The 14,250-nt window shown below is 40.1% G+C and overlaps 1 protein-coding gene across 3 annotated transcripts in view; it reads right to left on the bottom strand.

Moving 5' to 3' along the window:
* Positions 1 to 14,248, bottom strand: part of XPA (XPA, DNA damage recognition and repair factor) — a 49,193-nt gene extending 34,945 nt beyond the window's left edge. For 2 of the 3 annotated variants that reach the window (XM_069095363.1, XM_069095364.1), the window contains exons 1-4: positions 13,934 to 14,248; positions 10,050 to 10,160; positions 4,542 to 4,647; positions 2,178 to 2,343 (exon numbers count right to left, since the gene is read on the bottom strand). In XM_069095363.1, the coding sequence (XP_068951464.1) occupies positions 2,178 to 2,343; positions 4,542 to 4,647; positions 10,050 to 10,160; positions 13,934 to 14,105 (555 nt within the window). In that variant the 5' untranslated portion in view covers positions 14,106 to 14,248. The remainder of the gene's footprint in view (positions 1 to 2,177; positions 2,344 to 4,541; positions 4,648 to 10,049; positions 10,161 to 13,933) is intronic. The other variant, XM_069095362.1, reaches the window with a different exon arrangement.
* Between the last annotated feature and the right edge of the window lie 2 nt (positions 14,249 to 14,250).

Genomic DNA, 14,250 nt, shown 5'->3' on the forward strand with positions numbered 1-14,250 from the left:
CAACTCTGAGGTATCATATCATATCTATCAAATTGGCTACCATGACAAAACATGATAAATGCTGGAGAAGACGTGGGAACACTAGAACACTAATGATTGTTGATGGAGCTGTGAAATGATCCAACCATTCTGGAGAGCCATTTGGAACTATGTCCAAAGGGCTATAAAACTATGCATACCCTTTGACCCAGCAATACCACTTCTAGGTCTGATTCCCAAAGAAATCATACTAGTGGGAAGACCTGTATGTATGTACAGCAGCTCTTTTTGTGATGGCAAAGCATTGGAAATTGAGGGGACGTCCATCAATTGGGGAATGGCTGAACAAGTTGTGGTATATGAATGGAATGGAATACTATTGTGCTATAAAAATGATGAGCAAACAGACTTCAGAAAAACCTGGAAAAACTTATATGAACTGATGTTGAGTGAAATGAACATAACCAGTAGAACATTTTACACAGTAACAACCACACTGTTCAATGACTGACTTTGACAGACTTAGCTCTTTTCAGCAATGCAAGTATCTAAGACAACTCCAAAAGACTAATGATGGAAAATGCTATCCACATCCAGTCTGAATTTGAATGGAAGCATACCATTTGCTCTCCTTTTCTTTTGTTATTTTCTTTCTTCTTTCTTGTGGTTCTTCCTATTAGTTCTAATTCTTCTTTATATCATGACTAATGTGAAAATACATTTAATATGAATGTAATAAGTAGAGCCTGTATCAGATTGCACTCTATCTTGGAGAGCGTGGAAGAGGGTAAGGAGGGGGAGAAAATTTAAAACTCGAAATTTTATGGAAGTGAATGCTGCAAACTAAAAATAAATTAATTTATAAATAAAGATTGAACTAATTATGCCCTTCTAAAACTATATAAAAAAAGAGATTTATCATCCACTTATATTCAAGCTATGTTTACTATCTCATATCAGTGATATTGCTTGATGACATCTCTCTTCCACCTGACTGCATCCTACATCATTAATTTTCTCTTAAGACTGCTGTACCTCTGACTGAGTTTTAGTTTGAATAATAGTTACTGCTTAGGTAACCTCCCAAGGCCTTACAACCACGGCATTATTATATATTCTATACCTTCCTGGGTCAGTTTCTGGCAGTCTATTTGTTAATTTTGCACTTTTGCCAACCGGTTGATTCAAAAGCTAAGTATCTATTCCCAAAAGTCACAGTGACATCAATTACAGGAGCAGTAAGGCTCTTTTGGTTAGGAATTAGAGACCTGGCTCAAGCGTCTTTTCTAATAACCCTGTAACAATCCGATTCATTTCAGCCTTGGTGGTCTCTGGCACTCTTACAGCCTTCATTCATTTGTGTATGATGATGCCGTGCCATGAGGTGATAACCTGGCTCAAAAGATGGCCATGAGGCAGAGGGTGTGGGGGAATATTTCACGACAACAGTGCTTGTCTCCAAAGCCAAATCCTCTCCCCCTATATAGAAGGCCAGATTCTAACCAGGTTCTGCTGCTAAAATGCCAGGTTACCCACTGGGCAAAGAAGTGCTCCATCATAAAAAACTTCAAGGCCACAAAGGTAACAGAATGCATCTTACCTGATCTGGTTTGTCATGGCTTAGAAATTGTTTGAAAACTTGATCCAGCCTCTCTGGAGCCAAGGGACACCTCTGGTTACCCTTTACTTCGCTTTGATCTTTACAGACAACTGACAGGAGGCTAGCCATAGCTGGGACCAAATATTTGATATGTTTGTGCCCTCGAATCCAAATTCCTTGGTATAAAGTCATTCAAGTAAGTGGCAAGGTCTTCTGGCTATTTCTCATTCTAACACTAAGGAAAGGGTCTTTAAATAAGATTTTATGCAATATTAATAATCCTCTTTCAGATGACATAATTTTTCTCTAAAAAATTAAGATAATTTTGTTAAACTATTGTGCTATAAATAATTAGCTGGATTGGTCTAATCTAAAACTGAGCCACAGGGGGTGGCTAGGTGGTGCAGTGAGTAGAGCACTGGTCCTAGAGTCAGGAGGACATGAGTTCAAATCCGGCCTCAGACACTTAACACAAAAACTGGCCATGTGACCTTGTGCAAGTCACTTAACCCCAACTGCCCTCCAAAAAGCAAAAAAAAACCCAAAAACACAACAACAACCTGAACCACAGAGTATTATGAATGTAATTTTTCCATACCTGCAGTTTTAAGTAAAGTTTCATGTCACCCCACTGTGAATGATGAGGATTCTTCTTCACAATAAATTTAAGCACTGGTTCTCTCTTCTCTAAATCACAATCTTTCAAGAGGTACTGTTGTTTTGCTTCTGTTTTGGTTATAAGTCTGTGTTTACCATCAGCATCTCTGAAAAGGATTTGTAAAAGTTTGCTATATCAAACACAGTCTTAGCTTCACTATTCAAATAACCACAGCAACAGTCAGTGCCCCTGTAGCAAAGAATAACAAAGATGAGGTAATTCTAAGTGCCATTTATATTATCAATCCAATTTAACACATTGAAATATTGGAAGCAAAAAATGTTTTACAATTTACATGTCCTAAGACAATCACACTACACTGACAAAAGAAGTGTGTCATTTGGCTTCTCAAAGTTAGGGAGCTGCAGCTAGGACCTTCTAATTGACAAAAATCCTCATTATGTCCACATTGTTTATTCCGGACAAAAACCACACACCCTAAAACTAAAAAGCAAAAATCGCTAACCACAAAGAAGTAGTTAAATACAAAAGGCCAAAACCTCCATACCACAGAATTTAGAAGCATCAATTCTATCATCCTGCCTCACAAATGTTCCTACCAAAATGTGATCTTTCTAGGGCTAGTCTATGGCTGCCCAGCACTGAAAGGAGACACAAGGGCCAGGCCTCAACAGACTCCATTTCAAGTTTCAATAATAATAGCTGGCACTTATACTGGACTTAAAGTTGTCAATGTCCTTTACATGTGTTAAAGCATCTGATCCTCACTAGAAGCCTACAAGTAGGCCCCAGGGCTGTCCACATAGGTGAAAAGGCTGTGCATTGTCAGAGCTAGCTCAGTGTGCAGAAGTTCTAAAGCAAAGTGTGGGAGGGAAGCAGTATCAGGCTGCCTACCAAACTGAAGGCCTACAGAGCCGTTGTGCTGCCCTCATTGTTGTATGCCTGTGAAACCTGGACAGTCTACCAGCGCTATGCTAGGAAACTGAACTGCTTCCATTTGAATTGTCTTAGGAAGATTCTGAAGATCACCTGGCAGAATAAAATACTAGACGCTGAGGGTCTTTATTAAAGTGAACTTCCAAGTATTCAAACTCTACTGCAGAGAACATAATGCTGATGGACAGGACATGCTACTCGAATGCCAAACATACATTTGCCTAAAAAACTATTTTATGAAGAACCCACATAAGGAAAGCACTCGCATGGAGGTCAGAAGTGATACAAGGACACTGTCAAAGTCTCTCTGAAGAACTTTGGTATCAACTGTGAGACATGAGAGATACTAGCACCAACCAGCATGGCATGACCACATCAAAGAAGGTGCTGTAGGGGCGGCCAGGTAGCACAGCAAGTAAGAGCACCAGCTCCAGTGTCAGGATTGACCTGGAGATCGAATCCTGGGCTCAGACACTTAGCACCCACCCAGAAACACCTGGCCGTGTAACCTTGAGCAAGTTACTTAACCCCAATTGCTTAGGGGCGGCCAGGTGGCTCAGCGAGTAAGAGCACTGGCTCCAGTGCTGGGATGACCTGGAGATCGAATCCCGGACTTGGACACTCAGCACCACACCCAGAAATAACTGGCCGTGTAACCTTGAGCAAGTTACTTAACCCCAATTGCTTAAAAAAAAAAAAAAAAGGTGCTGTGCACTATGAGCAAAGCAGAACTGCAGTAAATCAAAAGAAACATGAGAAGAAAAATTTAGAGACACCGCTTTCCCACAAAATCCAACACCACTGTGGTACCATTTTGGTCCTCTTCGATTCCAAAGGATGACAAATGAGGTGCTAACATCACCTCCACTTTACAGATGAGGAAAGTGAGGCAAATAGAAGTTAACCTCCATTTAACCTGGAATATTTGGCCAAGGTCACAGAGCTAGTTAAGTGTCTGGGGCAAGATTCAAACTAAGGTAGGTCTTACACCAAGATACCCACTGCACCACCTTCTGACACTGCATAAAAAAAATCAAACAAGGACCAAAAAAATCCCCCTAAAGTGATTTTAAGTAGCCTTGGGAACAAAACAAAAAACAACAGCAACAACAAAAATTTGTCAGGTTTTATTTAGGATATATTAAGAAATGAAGGTAATGTAAAACCCAAAGGAGAGCAATAAGAATTCTGAATCAATGTTACAAGAAACAGATAAACTTTTAAAAGATGTTCTAAAGAACATTTATTTAATTATCAGTGAAATTTCCTCATCCGGATTGAAAAACCTCTAATTAGATCTAATGGGAAAATTTAAAAATTTTTTTCCTTAAATATTTTTAAAAATAAAATTAAATACCCACCTGCCTGACACAATTCTAAGCATGGGAAATGAAACATGGATAATACCTGCAATTATCACAAGTTGCCATATCAAAGTGGTTGATGAGGTAAGAATCCATAAACTCTTTCCCACATTCTTCACAAACTGCATAATCACACTCTATAACAGGCCCTAAGAAAAGGAGGAATAAATCTTTTAGTTCTATTTTCTTTGGATGATCTATGACATATCTGCAGTTTCCAATATTTTCAGAGTTCTTTACCATGTTTCACATAACCTGGAGATCTTGATAGTATTCTATTTCAGTCAAGTCCCTGAGAATACATATTTCTTTTTATCTGAATTAAATAGTTTAATAAATATAGTAGGGGTGGCTAGGTGGCACAGTGAATAAAGCATTGGTCCTGGAGTCAGGAGGACCTGAGTTCAAATCTAGCCTGACACTTAACACAAAAATTAGCCATGTGACCTTGGGCAAGTCACTTAACCCCAATGGCCCTCCAAAAAGCAAAAAAAATATATATATATATACACACACCCACACACACACACACACACACACACACACACACACATATATAGTACAAGTAAAAAAATATACTTTGATCTGCAAGGATATCACTTGCATCAAAACTTCAATCTTTAAGGGTTGCAAAAAAAAAACAACAAATTCAGGTAGTCAGCCTCTTCCTTACTGGTCCTCTGTCCAGCAGTCAGAGCTTGTCAGCCCCAAGGCCCACCAAAGTTTGCAGTGTACTAGCTAGCCTTTAAGAGACCAGGGTTACCTCTAAGCCATAAGACAGTGGCATAAGACTTAAAATGCCTATGACACCCTCTCCCACAACCTCCTGTGATATATCCCTTCCTTCTCATCCTGATATAAAATCCATATAATCAATCTTATATTCCATTCTCTTAGAACACTCCTCCTGGCTAAATGATTTACTTAAATGAGGTAGTGGCACAACAACTGGCAGTGGCACCTCTCTCCTCAACTCAGATAAGGAACAAGACTGTTAGCACCTTCCTTTGAACCCTCCTGTCCCTCCCACTTCACTATTCACACACTCCAAATCCATAATTTCAAAACTTTGGGGAAATGAGTTATATCTTCTCAGAAAAGATTGGGGACCCTCACTGAAATAAAAATTACAGGAGAGGTGGTATGGCATGGTGGATAAATTGCTGGCCTCAGAATCAGTGAGAACTGGGTAGGAATTCACCTTAGACATTTCCCAGTTGTGTGACCAAGAATAAGCTATCTGACTTCAGTTTTCCCACCTACAGAGTCCAGGCTCCTTCTAGCCCTAAATCTATGTTCTTAGGAAGATTCTGAAGCAGAGTGTGGGCATGATCAAGGTAGGGTTTCATGAGGATGGACTAGAAGAAGCCTGGAGACAGAAACCCAAATAGAAGGGATTTGAGCTTGAGCAGTCCAGCCTAAGAATGATAAAAAAAAAAAAAAACATGGGAAATGAAAGGAACCAGCAAAAGATGAGATTTTATCCACCTACACAGACTTCAGCTATTTTCTAAAGGGTACAGTGAACTTAATTTTCTGACTAAAGAAGAAAATGGTTAAAGAGGAGCCAAAACTTAGAGACATGAACAGAATCATTTGAACTTTGCCCAAATTTAAGGTTAAAAAAACCTAAAAAAGGTTTTTCTACTCTTTGCAAACTGTAGAAAATATGAAAACCTTCCAACATCTCTCCCACCCCCAGCTATGTATGAGATCCAATGTTGTATTCTACACAGTCAGGAACTGCATAGGGGAAATACTGTAAGCAAAGTTAAGGAGGAGTCAATTCTTCCCACAGAATTATAAAAGCAGAATTGAAAGGGTTATTGGAAGTCATCTAATAAACTTCCTTTCCAAAGCAGGAAACCTATCCAGTCACCAGGTGACCACTGCTTGACTCTAATAAAACACTGGCCACCTGGCCTCTAGCAATACCACTGATTGGTTTAGCACCCCTGCCAATGTGAAAACACTGCTTCTGTGAACATAATATCTCTCATATACACCCCTTTCTTTCAACCAAACACTTACTTCAAGAGAGATGACTGAAACTCTATTCTCTGCAAAACTGGAAAGCAGCAGGCAGCAGGGCAGGACAAGATCCATAACTTTTGGCTCAAATGCTTTAGTGCTGCATGAATTACTAACAGGACACTTTACCAGCTTCCTCTGCGATGTAAGCCTGATCCCATCTTTCTTAACAGAAGGTATCACATATCTATTACCAAAGGATGAGAACACTAGTGATCCCTCCAAATCTAGGTTAAGTATATGTTTATTTACATACTTTATGTAAAGCATTTCACAACTTGTAGCACACACAAGAATTATAAACACAATAAAATAATGTATTAGTTAAAAAGCAAAAGGGGTGTGCCAAAAAGTCCCTGGGATATAAAAAACTACTTATTATCGATCCAGTTGTTAATTGAAAAAACTACCTGAAAGCATTGTACACGTACACTGCTTTTATTGATTATTGCAAAAATCTCTAAATTAAGTCCTCCATTCCTATTTTATTCATGCACTGCATATATAGACAACAGATTCAACTATAATGAAATGGCTGAGAGTATTTGATATCCACACTGAAAACTGTTCTCCAGTTAAACCATATTTCTAACACAAAATCAATAATAATTTATATAAAACATGCCATTTTTCAGGAAGATAGCTTAAGCCAACTATAGTTTGGCTTGGCCTTAAATTCATTATGATCTTTACTAAATAAAACTAATTATGATTTCCAGATTAAAAGAATTGAACAAAACATTTTATTAACCTCCCAATGTGTATAGATGACATTGAACTTTTGGTTCCACCAAAAAAACTGATTAAATAGTTCCTTCAACTTGTAGAATCTTTTCTCAATGATAAAGTACACCACATCAAAAATAGAGACTGAAGGCTTCAAGCTTGAATTCAGAAGCTACACACTGAGCCAATGGATAAAGGTAATACCTAGGCCCCCTCCAGGGAAATCACATTCAACATAAAGATACCAAAGAGAAGGCCATACTTGAATACATACAAATATGTACCACTATTCTGAAAAACACATTTAAATAAATTAAGAGCTATGCCAAGACCAGTCTCAGTGTACACTTTTGAAACTGTAAAATAGAAACTGTAAAATATATAAAACAGTTCTGGAAAGTAACTGTCACACAATATCAATAAAACATAAGATCCATCACCTAAAGGCAGCCATAGCAAGATTAACACTTCCATATAAAAAAAAAGAGGAAGACTGATGGACATTCTTAAGGCAAATGACAAACAGGTTAAAGGCCTACAGAAATATTTCTGAAATAAGGAGATATCACTTCATTGAGCAATAGTAAAAACTGCTATCATGTACCCACTGTTGGATTTGTCAGATGAACCCTATGAAATTGACTTAGATAGAAGAGTGTCATCCAAAGACCCTCTATAGGTGACAGCCACATGAAACTGGACAATGTCCACATGACCACAGGCAATGGTATGTTGACAAAGCAGTGTCTAACCCGTGTGGATGTCATGCAGACACTTTTTTTTTGATGGGAATGAAGATGATTATTACCACCAAAAACTAATGAAAGGTTATCCTTAAGGGATGAGGATTTAGATCAATGTAGACATTTAGAACCTACCAAATACTAGCAAGACATGATCTGGTGGCCAGAATTATCAGCAGTTCACTATTTTTCATGAACTGACAGATTGACAAATCCTGGAACTAGAAATACCGATCTCAAAAGAGCCTGGAAAATTCAACCAATAAACCATTATCACCCACTAAATTGTTACCCACAACTCTCTGGACATAAAACTCATTTATAACAACTCAAAACAGTTTTAATTGTTGCCATTCCAAATTTTCAATCTCTAAGCTATGTAGAACCAAAAAAGTTTTCAAAGTATGGCAAATGGGCCAAGGAGACCAAAATCAATGCAAGAACAGGATAAGGCACTGTGTCTTCCTGTTTGTTACTGAGTTTGTATGAAGAATGCTTTAATGAGGTGACAGGAACAGGAAGAAGAGAAGGGATACCAAGAAGAAGAGAAGTACTGAGGGGAAGTCACCAGGACCCTGAATGGGTTTACAAATAAGAAGTCATGCCAAACTAACCTCATTTCCTGTGCCTGACTGTTAATCAAATTATTAGTGAAATGTTATGTATTTGGATTTTAGCAAGGAATGTCACAAATTTTCTTATTATTTTTGTGAATGAGATGAAACAATATGGTCTAAAAGATAGTACAATCAGATGGCATTGTGTTTTTCTTGTTCCTGGGGGTCTCAGAGCAGTGACTGATACAGAAGCAAGCAAGGGTAATATGTTACTTTAGCAACCAGGAAAACTAGTAAAATACCACTGACACTCATCAGAGATGCATTAAAAGGGGAATCTATCTTTGGTGCTCTTTCCCCCAAGACTTGATGTGATACAGACATGAATGATAATTTGCAATAGTCCTCATCTTCAGTTCTTCTAAGGCCTTGGTTTGCTACAAAGAATATGCTTCTATAAACCCCACTTGGATGTATTAGTACTATTCGTGAGCCTTTTCTTTTCCTAGTATCACTGCTGATTTACTATAAAAATCACTCATTTAGAGAGAAATTTACCACTAAACGTTAAGAAATAATGTGGCCACGAGAAATTGATCACTTCCCCTTTTTTACTTTTCAGAAAAATCCAATGTACCTAGCACATAAATGGTCTCTGAGGTCCATCTGTCATCTGGAAAAGGAATTCTATTTATTCTGTATGGTCCTAAAATGTGAAAATAAAACCAGTGGGAGAAAGATGCAATATGAAGACCTTCACAATGACTAGGAATGGACTGCCTCATGAGGCAGACATATTGCCTTCATTGGAGGTATTCAGAGAGTCTAGACAACTTTGTTGAGATTATCCTAGAAGGGATTCATACTTTGGAGAGGAATAGTGCTCCTCAGGTTCCTTCTGTCTAATTGTGTAAGTCTATGGCTCTAAGACATCTATCAGCTATCTAGCAGTCTTTGGGCTCAGTTTCTTCATCTGTAAAATGATGAGTTAAGACTAGATGCTCTTTCAATTCTTCTGGCTCTAAAATTCTATGAGAAGGAATACAGACCAGTGCATACTGTCTACTATAAAGCACACACTGGCTTACTGCCCCTAGCTATACTGGGTATTCTAGCAGCAGAAGCCTGCAGAGGACTGAAGGCCATGTTGTATTTTTTATGAGGGCCAAAGAATTCATCACCAAACAGCCGGCCAACTGGTGATAAGCTGCTCTGAGCTTGTCCTTGGAAAGTAGTCTCTGCTACCAGAAGTGTTAGAAATGTTCCCAGCACAATAGAACCAGCCCAGGTTTACCCTCTAAGCCTTTGAGGACTCAGGACCATTTCTACTGCTGACCATATTGGCTCTCTATGCATCTGCATCACATACACAAAGCCACTTGAGTTAATGATATTATTTTACATAGTTTTAAGTCCCCTATAAGAGTAACAGTTTTACATATGAATTACCTCCCAAAACTAAGATACCCATTTTATTAAAAATTCAAATTTTACCTGGTTTATGTACAACTTTGTCGATTTTGTGCTCCTCTTCTTCTTCCTCTTCTAAGAAGAAACCTCCTCCTGTGTCAATTATTTTTGGTGCCGATTTCACATTAGTAATGCCTGAAAAATGAAGATAAGATGTCAGTGTAGTTAAACTGCTGAGTAAACTTACACACTGGCCGTCAACCAGACCAGCCCAGCCTCTAACTTGTGGATGGCTGGAGTCAAACAGAGCCGGCTAGAGAGAGGAAAGTCAGGAATCAAACAGAAATTTAATTTCAAAGTGAGGGAAAATGCTGATAAGCAAGGCCATATGTGCCAGGACCCCTCCCCTAGTAAGGGTACCCAAGGCAGTGTGGGGATAGCTCAATACTTATACCAATGGCTACACAGTGAGCTTGCAGCCCTGACAGTGAGGGATAACAGCAGCAATGAGACAAGTCTGACTCATAGCAGGCCTTCACGACTGGAATATGGGGACTTGTATTCGTCCATGCTCACAGAACACCTGGTGCTGGTCAAAGCAATAAAATAATTAAGTGATTTTGCCATAGGGTGACATCATCCAGAGGGTAAGCACAAAGGACAGTTGTTATGCCAAGCTCAGGGCACAGCATGCCTGCTGGGCTTTAGCTCCAGAAAACAGGTCTCCTAGTATCTTGACACTGGCCTATAATAAATAAAAAGTTACTTCAAATCTAAATTGAAAGACTTCATTTTAAAGCCTCTTCCAACAGCTGGATTCTACACTATAACACCAGACACTGCCTGGCTACATGACTTGGGGCAAGTTGCTGGGCTTTAGTTTCTTCATCTATAAAATAATGGGATTAGGACTAGATGAGAGTCCCTTGGACAGGAGGGAGATTAAATCAATCAATACTTAAAGAAATTAATTCAGGCTATTAAATGAAAGGTCAGAGCTTAAATAGTTTGGTCATGTGAGAAGACTGGACTCACTGGAAAAGACCCTGATGCCGGGAAATACTGAAGGCAAAAGGAAAAGGGGATGGCAGAGGTTGAAATGGATAAACAGTAACATGGAAACAACAAACAAGAACTATGACAGACTGAAAGATAGCAGAGGGCAGAAGGCCCTGGTATGCTATGGTCCACAGGGTCATGAAGAGAATGAATGACTGAATGCCTGAACAACAGGACTACATGAGCTCTCTGGTCCCTTCTATCTCTAAAATTCTAATCTAATCAAATCAGCATTTCGGGTTATATTTTGAAAGAATCTTTAATTCTATCTTTTCCATGATTTCTTATTATGAAGTAGGGAAACAAGGAAAGAAAAAGAAACAAACTAGACCAAACACTCTGGGGTTGGGTGTTTTTTCTTCATTCACTCTTTCAACAAACACCAATTTGATGTTGTTCAGTTGTTTTTCAGTTCTGTTCAACTCTTCATGACCCCATTTGGAGATTTCTTGACAAAGATACTAGGTAGGAAATGCATGAACAGGGCTGCCAGTTGTCTTAGTTATGAAAATATTTCAACATCTTGTCCCATTTGATTATCTGTTATTTTAAGTCAAAGGACTCAGGTTTGAATTCTGAATTATTACATGCGTGACCTTGGACAGTTCAATTCCCTTTGCTGATGCTCAGTTTCCTTATATGTAAATGAGGGTTGGATTAGAGGATCTTCAAGTTTCCTTCCATTTCAAAATCTGTGTACCTACACCATGTCTGTGCCAGATCATATACGTAAGTACCGAGAGCACATGATGTTCCAAGCCTCCTCTCACCCACTGAGAATGTATTTCAGTGGAACAGAGAATACTGTATACCCATCAGAAGATTAGTCCCATTGTTCACTAGCTGTATGACTTTCGGGAAATGTATTTAATCTTTTGAACCCCTTTTTTCATCTTTAAAATATGGAAAATATCTGTCCTGCCAACCTCATAGAATTGTTCTGAAGTTTAAATGGGAAGGTGAACTTGAAAACATACAGAACGTTAAAGCTGGAAGAGACCCTGAAATCTAGTCTAATCTCTTCATTTGAAAGGAATAGGCCAAGAGGTCACTCAGCAGAGGACCATTCTCTGAGAACCACTTAGAAGACTGCTAAGGTCCTCTTTCCTTCCAAGTCCTATCATCCTGTGATGTTTCTCCAAGGATCTGTGATTCCAACAGTATCTGTGGGTACTCTCACCACTGGAAAAGATTACCATCCTTCTACAACTCAATTGTCCAAGTTCCTGTGGTCAAAATTTTTTATCATACTCCATCCAATCTGGTGATGAAACCCTTCCGATTTTTTTGGGCCTGTCCACAAACAATTGACATTCATTGAGTCAGTCTATACTCAAAAATATTTCCAATGAGGAGGAAAAATGACTAGCACACTCTTCAAGAACAAAGGTACCAAGGGGTGGCCAGGTGACTCAGTGAGTAAGTGCACCAGCCCCAGAGTCGGGATAACCTGGGATCGAATCCTGGGCTCAGACACTCAGCACCACACCCAGAAATAACTGGCCATGTAACCTTGAGCAAGTTACTTAACCCCAATTGCTTTAAAAAAAAAAAAAGAACAAAGGTACCTCTCCATGCCATGTAGGGCCATACCAACAGAACTTTAATGGATTAAAATAACCAACTTCCACTGAAGATCTGAATCTTTATGAGGCAACAGACATGGTATAAAAATATTTGTGTACCTATGTTTTACAGAAAGGAAGATCCTTAAGAGAAAGCTTTGTAAACTTACCTTTGTACGATACCTTTAGGTTCACATTTTCAAAACACTGTACTAATTTTTCTTAAAGAGGGTCATTTGTCTATAAACATTACAGAAGATGCAGAATGTCTTGGGAGAGTCTGTATTTCAAGAAAGTATATTTTTGGGGTTTGTTTGGTTATTTTTGCTTTTTGGAGGGGAGGAGGTAGGGCAATTGGGGTTAAGTGACTTGCCCAAGGTCACATGGCTAGTTTTGTGTTGTGTTTGAGGCTGGATTTGAACTCAAGTCCTCCTGACTCCAGGGCCAGTGCTCTATTCACTGCGCCACCTAGCTGCCTCCAGGAAAAGCATCTTTTTAAAAAAGGCTTAGGAAAGAATAACTTTTGTCTAAACATGCCCTGATTTTTGCCTTAGAAAAAACTGATACCACCATAAGACAACCACCACCACTATGTCAGCTTACATGCCAGTAACACTTTTAAGATTTATAAAATTCTTTACTCACATCAACCCTGAGAGAGGCTGTCAGTGTAAAAACTATACTATTACTTCCGTAATCAGGGTAAAGAATAGGGCCTAGACTTGGGATTTCAGCATTAGGAGAAACACCTGGTGAGGAGCTTCCCTCTACTAACAGGGGTCGGCAAGGCCTTTGCAACTCAAGAGCTTAGAAGTCAGAGGTTAAGGGGCTTTCCCTGGTCACAGGAGGAGTACGTGTCAGAGACAGAACCTGAACCCAAGTCTTCCTGGCATCGAGGCCAGTTCTCCCACCCACTACCTCCTGTGCTTAGCAGAGCGCCTGGCACATAGCAGGCGCTTAATAAATGTTGACTGACCTGCTTCTCAAGCCTTAGTTAAGTACTTTAGGACCTAATAAATCCCCAACTTAATCCTGCCTCTTCATCTGACAAAGGCTCAGAGCTCGGTTTTAAGTGCCTTACCCAAAGTCACTCTGCTACTAAGCTCTCCAACCCCGCGTCCACTTCTTCCCCTCCCTTCCAGCCACACCTAGGGTCAGGATTCGAACCCTCTCTGACTCGGGTGGTTCTGGCGGGTCTCACTACAATAAGGACCAAAGGAGGAAGGAAAGAAGAAGATGAAAGAAGGAAGGAGTGTTTCCAGCTCAGACCAAGCTCAGCAGTCACCGGGTGTAGATGGGGGGGGAAGGGGGAAGGAGGACGGGGCCACCCGGCTGCGTGCGCACCTGCCCCTCCGGCGCTCTCCGACACCGCCCCCACCACTGGGTACGGCCTAGCCGCCAGCCGGGCTTGGCGGAGCATCAGCGCTCTCTGCCGATTTCGCTCAATCTTCGCCCGCACCGACGCGGGGAGCTCTGCCGGCTCTCCGGATTTCCCCGGTCCCACCTCCGCCTCCATGGCCGCCTCAGACAGGCACTCGGTTCCACGGTCCGGAGAGGCCCTAGCTTGGGAAATGATTATCGCTGTGGCCTACAGCCCCTCCCTCCAAGCCTTTGCCGGAAAGAAGCAAAGTGAATCAAGGGGCAGGGAAGAATGGAGCAAT

Source organism: Petaurus breviceps, unplaced genomic scaffold (genome assembly GCF_028583685.1).
Source record: "Petaurus breviceps papuanus isolate PSGF00001 unplaced genomic scaffold, PetGlider_PUasm1.0 226, whole genome shotgun sequence".
Classification (NCBI taxonomy): Eukaryota; Metazoa; Chordata; class Mammalia; order Diprotodontia; family Petauridae; genus Petaurus; species Petaurus breviceps.